At 42.8% G+C, this 10786-nt stretch overlaps 1 protein-coding gene across 1 annotated transcript in view; it reads right to left on the reverse strand.

Moving 5' to 3' along the window:
* Positions 1-10515, reverse strand: part of LOC132870783 (uncharacterized) — a 74356-nt gene extending 63841 nt beyond the window's left edge. The window contains exons 1-4 of the mRNA XM_060904645.1: positions 10454-10515; positions 9085-9363; positions 3799-3965; positions 3461-3527 (exon numbers count right to left, since the gene is read on the reverse strand). Coding sequence (XP_060760628.1) covers positions 3461-3527; positions 3799-3965; positions 9085-9363; positions 10454-10514 — 574 coding nt within the window. The 5' untranslated portion in view covers position 10515. The remainder of the gene's footprint in view (positions 1-3460; positions 3528-3798; positions 3966-9084; positions 9364-10453) is intronic.
* Between the last annotated feature and the right edge of the window lie 271 nt (positions 10516-10786).

Consider the following 10786-nt stretch of genomic DNA (forward strand, 5'->3'; position numbering starts at 1 on the left):
CCCAAGTCAAGCTCTAAATTAATCGTCAGGTGGCAAGGACCCTTTGAGATCACACGGCGAGATGGGGACATCGACTATGAGGTGAGGCGAACAGACAGGGGCGGGGCATTACAGGTATACCACCTCAATCTGTTAAAATGTTGGAGTGAGGAGGTCCCCGTGGTGCTGGTGTCAGTGGTTCCAGAAAAGGCAGAGCTGGGGCCAGAGGTTCAAAAGGGAAAATTGGCATCACCCACTGCTCCGGTCCCCTGTGGAGCCCACCTCTCCCCGACCCAGCTCACGGAGGTTGCCCAGTTGCAAACAGAATTTTCTGACGTGTTCTCACCCCTGCCCGGCCACACCCACCTCATAGAACACCACATTGAGACACCCTCGGGGGTGGTAGTGCGCAGCCGCCCTTACAGACTGCCCAAACAAAAGAAAAAGGTGGTTCAGGAAGAACTCGAGGCCATGCTCGAAATGGGCATCATCAAGGAGTCCCACATTGACTGGAGCAGTCCGGTGGTCTTGGTTCCCAAGGCCGACGGGTCGGTCCGGTTCTGTGTGGACTATAGAAAAATTAACGCGGTGTCTAAAATTGAGGCATACCCAATGCCTCGTATTGACGAGTTGCTCGATCGACTAGGCACGGCTCATTTTTATTCGACACTGGATTTGACAAAGGGATATTGGCAGATCCCCTTGACTCCACTATCCCGTGAGAAAACGGCCTTTTCCACACCGTTTGGCTTACACCAGTTCGTCACACTTCCGTTTGGATTGTTTGGGGCGCCTGCTACATTCCAGCGGCTGATGGATAGGGTCCTCCACCCCCATGCCACCTATGTGGCCGCATACCTAGACGACATTATTTATAGTAATGACTGGCCACGGCACCTAAAACACCTGAGGGCCATCCTGGGGTTGCTGAGGCGAGCGGGGCTCACAGCCAACCCGAAGAAGTGTGCGATTGGGTGGGTGGAAGTACGGTATCTGGGCTTCCACTTGGGCAATGGGCAGGTGGGTCCCCAAATCAATAAGACAGCAGCGATTGCGGCCTGCCCGAGGCCCAAGACCAAAAAGGGGGTGAGGCAGTTCCTGGGGCTGGCTGGCTACTATCGTAGGTTTATACCTAATTATTCGGACATCACCAGCCCGCTGACTGATCTGACTAAAAAGGGGGCACCGGATCCGGTCCAGTGGACGGAGCAATGCCAGCGGGCTTTTTCAAAGGTAAAGGCTGTATTGTGTGGGGGTCCACTGTTACACTTCCCTGACTTTTCTCTCCCCTTTGTTTTACAGACGGACGCATCAGACAGAGGGCTGGGGGTGGTTCTGTCCCAGGAGGTGGAGGGGGAGGACCATCCAGTGCTGTACATCAGCCGTAAGCTATTGGTGCATGAGGGCAGGTACAGCACCATAGAGAAGGAATGCCTCACCATCAAGTGGGTGGTCCTCGCCCTCCGCTACGATCTGCTGGGGCGCCTTTTCACCCTCTGGTCGGACCATGCATCCCTGCAGTGGCTCCACTGCATGAAGGATGCCAACGCGCGGATCACCCGTTGGTATCTGGCACTCAAGCCGTTTAAGTTCGAGGTGGTCCACAGGCCGGGAGCGCAGATGGTTGTGGCGGACTTCCTCTCCTGTCGGGGGGGAGGGGGGAGTCGGCTGCAGGCCAGACGGCTGCCCAGCCTGAGTCGGGCGGTGGGGGGTATGTGGCAGTGGGGGCGTGGTCAAGCGTCGGTCTGTGAATGGAGGGCGGAGTCAGGGAAGGTAAGTGGCAGAATCACTGCACCTGATGGGAATTAACCTGTGTTTGTGTGTCTTCCCCAGTGACCGTGCCCTATAAAGAGGAGAGGGAGAGCGGAGGAAGGGAGCTTCTCCCCAACCTGGATACTTGTGTGTGTGATTTAAGCTGAAAAGCTAAATAAAGAGTTTTTGAGAACTCAGTTCTGGCGTGCCGTGCTTCTGTGCTCCACCCACCTAGAACACTTGTTACATCCAGCTTGTGGTCAGAGAGGAGGTGACACAAATGTAGATGAGTGTAAAGCACAATAGCTCATTGTCAGTCTGTGGTTTTGTTGACTGAAACAGAAGTGTGACAGTTTACACATCCGAAATGTAGGCCATCATCAGATCAAGAGATAATGTGAAATTTCCACTGTGTACTTCAGTGTGTGTGGGTTTTTTTTAAAGTAAAACACAAATAGCAGTGTACTATAACAATTCACAACCTGTTTAACACACAGACAAAGCAAGAAGACTTATCTAGACTTACACACATCTTAGTGTAGAAAAACAACAGCAATTTACTCATGTGTTCTGTAAATAACATTATCCTGTATTTCTGATATTTAACCAAAACTGAAAATTTATTTTGATGTAATATTTTTAATCCATGCCAATGTTAGCATCATCAATAGTTTCAGGCTACAGGTGGATGAGTTGAAAATATCAGTCATATCACCACCTGTAGCCAGTGTAAAGATACTTGTTAGCCTGGATTAAGTCAGATGAAAAAGAGCTATCTTCAAGTCAGTATGGACAGTGGAGAAACTGGATATCTGTGTGAACATCAAGAAAAAGGACTATCCACATCTGGGAAATGATTTCAGCAGCAAATCATCAGATGATTTTAATGATGGAATTGGCAGTGCTTTGCAAGTGCAAAGGTGGGAAGGTAGGAAAAAGGGTTCGTCAGTGATCTGGTGCTGATGTGGAAAGTGTGCCAAGCGGAAAACTGACACTGAATGTGTTTGTTGTAAAGAGCACAAACTTATGTGATATAATGCAGGGACAGTCACAGGATTGTATGATAGCCTGTGTGTAGCATGATCGCATGGTAGCCTGATGTGAGAGGGACAGCACCAGATGGAGAACTCCTCAATCAGTAAGCAGCCGATTATATACAGAAACTCAGTGTGCGCATGTTTATGTATATGTGTGTGTCCATCCTAGCTATAAAGTCTATTTATTTATTTATGGCATTTGTTAATGCAGATATAGACATGAATTGTGTCACAATAATGTATATGGTCTAAATATAGGCGAGTTACAGCTTGAAGCCGAGTGTGAGTTTATAGTGGAGCCGAGCAAAGTGTGGCGGACCAGCCAATTACATTTGTATCTTTATTTACAGAAGGTTTTTTTTTTATCCAGCACTTTTTAAGTAGCTTTTTTTTTAATAATGTGGGATTATTTACGAACACATTTTACACTCATCTGGAGTTCTGCTTTAAGGCAGTGCCTAAATATATATATAATCTCTGAACGTCTGTACTATTCCAGCTCATCAGCTTGCATGGCCTGAATCCCTTTTCCGTAGATGGTGTTGGAATATTGTTGGCACAGCATCTAGTTTGAGTCTAACGTGACCTGCGTAGCCCAAGAGCTCAGCCTGGAGATTCCTTTCAAAACAATTGGACTCAAAATGGTCCTCACAAACAGAATTTCTGCCAAAGGAGACTTTCTAAAGTGTGACCTGTTCCCAAGTTGTGGAACCACTGTTTAGCAAGTCGTTTACATCGCTCGGGTGTCGGCAATGAAATCTGAAAAAAAAAAAATGTTTTCCCTTATCATGTTTATTATTTTTGTTACCACAGGCTTTGCACCCTGCTATTTTTCAACCATGTTTTGTACATCCAGCTACATTGTGGTGTCAGGAGCAGCAAGCCAATCAAGATACAGGAAACCCATCAATGAGACTACATTATGCTGACCTTTGACACCACCCACATTTTAAGTTTGTAACAACAAATTATAACTTTCCATGCTTCTCACACATGTGATTTCGTGTGAAAAGCATACTAGACCTCTCACCTGGAGTACTGATATCTGAAGATCCTTGATGATCTTCGACACTGGTGTTGTGAATGTTGTTTTGAAAAGCTCCATTTTCACCGTGAATCTCTCCGGTGCTGGTTGTTCTTGTCTGAGTCGTCTGTGTGGGTGTGTTCCCCTCACTGATGCTCTCTGTAGGGATGTAACTAAATGTGAATGCATTATTACATTACAACCACAATTCCAAAAAAGTTGGGACACTGTGCAAACTGTAAATAAAAAAACAGAATGTGAAGATTTGCAAATCATGGAAACCCTAAATTTCATTGAAAATAGGACAAAGACAACATATCAAATGTTGAAACTGAGAAATTTAATTGTTTTTTGAAAAATGTATGCTCATTTTGAATTTGATGTCAGCAACACATTTCAGAAAAGTTGAGACAGGGGCAACAAAAGACTTAAAAAGCTGTGTAATGCTTAAAAAAATAGGTTAATTGTCAACAGGTCAGTAAGATGATTGGGTATAAAAAGAGCATCTTAAAGAGACAGAGTCTCTCAGAAGTAAAGATGGGGAGGGGTTCATCACTCTGTGAAAGACTGTGTGGGCAAACAGTGCAACAATTTAAGAATAACGTTCCTCAGTGTAAAACTGCAAAGAATTTGGGGGTCACATCATCGATGGTCCATAATATTATTTGAAGATTCAGAGAATGTGGAGAAATCTCTGTATGCAAGAGACAAGGCTGAAAACTGACATTGGATGCCTGTGATCTTCAGGCCCTCAGGAGACACTGCATTAAAAGCAGACACGTGTCTGTAGTGGAAATCACTGTATGGGCTCAGGAACACTTCATTAAACCATTGCCTGTGAAAACACTTCATTACTGCATCCACAAATGCAAGTTAAAACCAGATATAAACAATATCCAGAAACCCCGCCCCCTTCTCTGGGCCCGAGCTCTTTTATGATGGACTGAGGCGAAGTGGAAAACTGTCCTGAGGTCTGACAAATCAAAAGTAGAAACTCTTTTTAGAAATCATGAACACCATGTCCTCCAGGCTAAAGAGGAGAGGAACCATCCAGCTTGTTATCAGCTCACAGCTCAAAAGCCAGCATCTGTGATGGTATGAGGGGGCATTAGTGCACATGACATGGATAGTTTGTACATTTGGGAAGGCATCATTAATGCTGAATGATATATACATGTTTCAGAGCAATATGATGCCATCCAGACAGAATCTTTTTCAGGGAAGGCCTTCTTTCTTTCAGCAAGACAATGCCAAACCACTTTCTGCACATAATAAAACTGCATGGCTCCATAGTAAAAGAGTCCAGGTGCTAAACTGGCCTGCTGCAGTCCAGAGCTGTCTCCCATTTAAAACATTTGGTGCATTACGAAGCACCAAATATGACAAAGGTGACCCCGAACTGTTGAGCAGCTGAAATTGTTTGTCAGGCAAGAATAGGACATCATTTCTCTTTCAAAACTACAGCAATTGGTCTCTTCAGTTCCCCAATGTTTACAGAGTGTTGGTAAAAGTAGAGGTGATGCAACACAGTGGTAAACACGTCCCTGTCCCAACTTTTCTGAAACGTGTTGCTGACATCAAATTCAACGTGAGCATACAGTGGTGCTTGAAAGTTTATGAACCCTTTAGAATTTTCTATATTTCTCCATAAATATGACCTAAAACATCATCAGATTTTCACACAAGTCCTAAAAGTAGATAAAGAGAATGCAGTTAAACAAATGAGACAAACATATTATACTGAGTCATTTATTTATTAAGGAAAATGATCCAATATGACATATCTGTGAGTGGCAAAAGTATGTGAACCTTTGCTTTCAGTATCTGGTGTGACTCCTTTGTGCAGCAATAACTGCAGGTAACCTTTTGCGGTAACTGTTGATCAGTCCTGCACACCAGCTTGGAGGAATTTTAGCCCATTCCTCTGTACAGAACAGCTTCAACTCTGGGATGTTGGTGGGTTTCCTCACATGAACTGATCGCTTCAGGTCCTTCCACAACATTTGTTTAACTGGGTTCTCTTTATCTACTTTTAGGACTTGTGTGAAAATCTGATGATGCTTTAGGTCATATTTCTGCAGAAATATAGAAAAATCTAAAGGGTTCACAAACTTTCAAGCACCACTGGAGATAAAGAGAACCCATTTAAACAAATGAGACAAAAATATTATACTTATATATATTTATATATAATATTACATAAATATTATATTGGTCATTTATTTATTGAGGAAAATGATCCAATATTACATATCTGTGAGTGGCAAAAGTATGTGAACCTCTAGGATTAGCAGTTAATTTGAAGGTGAAATAGGAGTCAGGTGTTTTCAATCAATGGGATGACTATCAGGTGTGAGTGGGCACCCTCTTTTATTTAAAGAACAGGGATCTATCAAAGTATCATCTTCACAACACATGTTTGTGGAAGTGTATCATGGTACGAACAATGGAGATTTCTGAGGACCTCAGAAAAAGCATTGTTGATGCTTATCAGGCTGGAAAAGGTTACAAAACCATCTCTAAAGAGTTTGGACTCTACCTATCCACAGTCAGACAGATTGTGTACAAATGGAGGAAATTCAAGACTGTTGTTACCCTCCCCAGGAGTGGTCGACCAACAAAAATCACTCCAAGAGCAAGGCGTGTAATAGTCGGCGAAGTCACAAAGGACTCCATGGTAACTTCTAAGCAACTGAAGGCTTCTCTCACATTGGCTAATTTTAATGTTCATGAGTCCACCATCAGGAGAACACTGAACAACAGTGTTGTGCATGGCAGGGTTGCAAGGAGAAAGCCACTGCTCTCTAAAAAGAATATTGCTGCTCATCTGCAGCTTGCTAAAGATCATGTGGACAAGCCAGAAGGCTATTGGAAAAATGTTCTGTGGACGGATGAGACCAAAATAGAACTTTCTGGTTTACATGAGAAGCGTTATGTTTGGAGAAAGGAAAACACTGCATTCCAGCATAAGAAACTTATTCCATCTGTGAAACATGGTTGTGGTAGTATCATGGTTTGGGCCTGTTTTGCTGCATCTGGACCAGGACGGCTTTCCGTCATTGATGGAACAATGAATCCTGAATTATACCAGCGAATTCCAAAGGAAAATGTCAGGACATCTGTCCATGAACTGAATCTCAATAGAAGGTGGGTCATGCAGCAAGACAATGACCCTAAGCACACAAGTCATTCTACAGTACCAAAGAATGGTTAAAGAAAAATAAAGTTAATGTTTTGGAATGGCCAAGTCAAAGTCCTGACCTTAATCCAATCGAAATGTTGTGGAAGGACCTGAAGCAAGCAGTTCATGTGAGGAAACCCACTAACATCCCAGAGTTGAAGCTGTTCTGTACAGAGGAATGGGCTAAAATTCCTCCAAGTCGGTATGCAGCACTGATCAACAGTTACCACAAACGTTTAGTTGCACTTGTTGCTGCACAAGGGGGTCACACCAGATACTGAAAGCAAAGGTTCACATACTTTTGCCACTCACAGATATGTAATATTGGATCATTTTCCTCAATAAATAAATGACCAAGTATAATATTTTTGTCTCATTTCATTAACTGGGCTCTCTTTATCTACTTTTAGGACTTGTGTGAAAATCCGATGATGTTTTAGGTCATATTTATGCAGAAATATAGAAAATTCTAAAGGGTTCACAAACTTTCAAGCACCACTGTATATTTAAAAAAAAAAAAAAAACAATAAAAAATTCAGGGCAGCACGGTGGTGTAGTGGTTAGCGCTGTCGCTTCACAGCGAGAAGGTCCAGGTTCGAGCCCCGTGGCCGACGAGGGCCTTTCTGTGCGGAATTTGCATGTTCTCCCCGTGTCCACGTGGGTTTCCTCTGGGTGCTCCGGTTTCCCCAACAGTCCAAAGACATGCAGGTTAGGTTAACTGGTGACTCTAAATTGACCGTAGGTGTGAATGTGAGTGTGAATGGTTGTCTGTGTCTATGTGTTGGCCCTGTGATGACCTGGCGACTTGTCCAGGGTGTACCCCGCCTTTCGCCCGTAGTCAGCTGGGATAGGCTCCAGCTTGCCTGCGACCCTGTTGAAGGATAAAGCGGCTAGAGATAATGAGATGAGATAAAAAAATTCATTTTCAGTATTTGATATGTTGTCTTTGTACTATTTTCATTGAAATATATTAGAGTGTCCATGACTGCAAATTATCACATTCTGCTTTTATTTATGTTTTACACAGTGTTCCAACTTTTTTGGAATTGGCGTTGTACATTTCATACAGGCATTTAGCAGACGCTATTATCCAGAGCAATGAACAACACACCCAGAGCAGCCTGGGGTGCTTTTGGGGGTTAAGGTGTCTTGCTCAAGGGCATTTCCACCATTCCTGCTGGCCCAGGGAATCGAACATGTAACCTTTTGGTCCCAAACCTAATTCTCTAACATTGTTGATTTTTTTAACGTGTAATGTATAATTATTGAGATTTAACAGATTATGTGCTCAGAACAGATACAGGTATGAACAGCTATTTGGAGTGCGGTTGTGATCAGGACCGGAATCCTGCAGGACACAATAAAAAATTCACTCCAGTGGGCGGATTGTACTTTGATGTAAGTGTGAGCGAGTGTTCAGAGGAAAAACAACACTAAACACATTCATTAACACTGAAAGAACTAAGTCAGATCTGTTTATTCTGAATCATGTTTTCATCATTATACAAAAGTGTATCATAGAACTGTCTAAGTATCATGATGCAATATTTGTGTCCCATCACACAGCCCTAACACACATTTGTGTGTAAGTGTGTAGTGTCAAGTTTCTTTATATCAACTTTCTTTTTGTTTCCAGTTTGGTTTGAACTCGTGTAAATGAAATAAAGCCCTGTTGGTCTATCAGTCTTCATGTTCTGAAACCACTTTAACCCCCGACATTCACCACAGACATTTCCTCTGCTCTTTCCTCCTGTTTCACACAATGCTTTAGGGTTTAGTGCAGAATATAAAACAGAACAAATTACCAAACACTGCACTACGGTACACACTGCATGTCCACACTTTACTACACTGAGAACAGGGCTGTTGTGTTGTTTTTAATGTGTTTAATGTGTTTATTGTATTGTCCTCATTGTCCAGATTCCTGCAGACTGTCTCTTTATCTTCTTGTACTTTGTTGTTCTTTGTGCACTCCTGCTAACCTAATCTAATCCAATCTATGATCAGAGAAAGATTCTGACACCACTGTGAGGATGTAAACCTGTAACACACTCACCTGTCTGTGAAAGGAGCACAATACAAATTCATACAGTTATAGACGTTACACTCACCTTTTAATGGACTGACAGTCAGATTGACCACAGGAACAGTGTTACAGTAGTAAATCCCAGAGTCTGACTGAAACAGATTCTGTATCAGGAGTGATAAATCACTTAACACACTGTATCTGTTATCTGGATCAGGTTTGTGTTTAATGGTGATTTCTCCATTTTTAGCAGTGAGGATGTCCCCTCTCCCTCCATCGACACTTTTACTCCAAATCACTTTCCCATTATGTTTACAGAACAGAAGAGTGTCACCCTGCTCTGTACCGCTCTGATTCGATACGGCTGTGAAAACAAAACAAAAAAAGGACTCAGATGTACACAGTTTTTACAAATATCTGCATTCCTGTTTTTATTTGTGAGCCTTTATTTAACACATCATGCAACCTGTGCAATAAATTTGCAGTAAAATGCAGGTTGATGATCAGCCGATCCTGGTACAGTGTATCTGACTGATACTGTGCTCATTTACTCATACTGGTACAGGGTGTCTGACAACTCAATCAATGGCAATATTTTGAAGAAAATTCACAAAAACATTATTCACTGACTTAAAAAATGCATAAAGGTGAACATGTAAAACATCTCATCTCTAGCCACTTTATCCTGTTCTACAGGGTCGCAGACAAGCTGACTACGGGCGAAAGGCAGGGTACACCCTGAACAAGTCGCCAGGTCATCACAGGGCTGACACATAGACACAGACAACCATTCACACTCACATTCACTTTAGAGTCACCAGTTAACCTAACCTGCATGTCTTTGGACTGTGGGGAAAACCAGAGCGCCCGGAGGAAACCCACACTGACAATGGGGAGAACATGCAAACTCCACACAGAAAGGCCCTCGCCAGCCACGGGGCTCGAACCCGGACCTTCTTGCTGTGAGGCGACAGCGCTAACCACTACACCACCGTGCCACCCATGTAGAATATAGTGTAAATAATAAATACTAAATAAAATCAATGTAGTTTTACTCTTACTGGCTCCTGACTCAACTTTTAATGCAGTGACAATCAAATTGACCACAGGAACAGAGTTACAGAAGTAAATCCTTGAGTCTGACAGAGACAGATTCTCGACATGGAGGGATTTATCATTTAACACACTGTATCTGCCATCTGGATCATGTCTGTGTTTAATGATGATTTCTCCATTTTCAGCAGTGAGGATGTTTTCTCTCCCTCCATCACCCTTTAATCCAAATCACTTTACCATCACTTTTACACACGAGAGCAGCGTCACTCCCCTCTGTGTGTGTTTGCTTGACCGGGTCTTTAAGAACAAAAGCTGCTGTTGTAGAGAATTAATCAACACCCCTGCTAACGTGTCATGTTTATAAGATCGGTGTATAAAGTGTATTGTTGTTTACTCACCACTGTAAGCCATGTCTACAGAGACACAGAGCAGGAGACAGTTTACAGACACAACCCACATCATCCACTGACTTTAGGAAACTGATGTGAAAGCATTTGGAGTTGATTTTTCAGACCAGCAAGAGGAAATGACATCACATAGACAGACTGCTGTGCTGAATCTCAGGAAGTAAAAACACTGCTGTCGCTTCTGTCTGAACCTTTTTATTTGTGCACCAAAAATCAAGCCTCATTTATCAAACTGAATACAAATTAATTTATTTGTAAATCATTCTCAGCATCATTTACACATGAAACATGGTGCTCATAAAATCTGACATCTCACTCCTGAGT

Source organism: Neoarius graeffei, chromosome 2 (assembly GCF_027579695.1).
Source record: "Neoarius graeffei isolate fNeoGra1 chromosome 2, fNeoGra1.pri, whole genome shotgun sequence".
Classification (NCBI taxonomy): domain Eukaryota; kingdom Metazoa; phylum Chordata; class Actinopteri; order Siluriformes; family Ariidae; genus Neoarius; species Neoarius graeffei.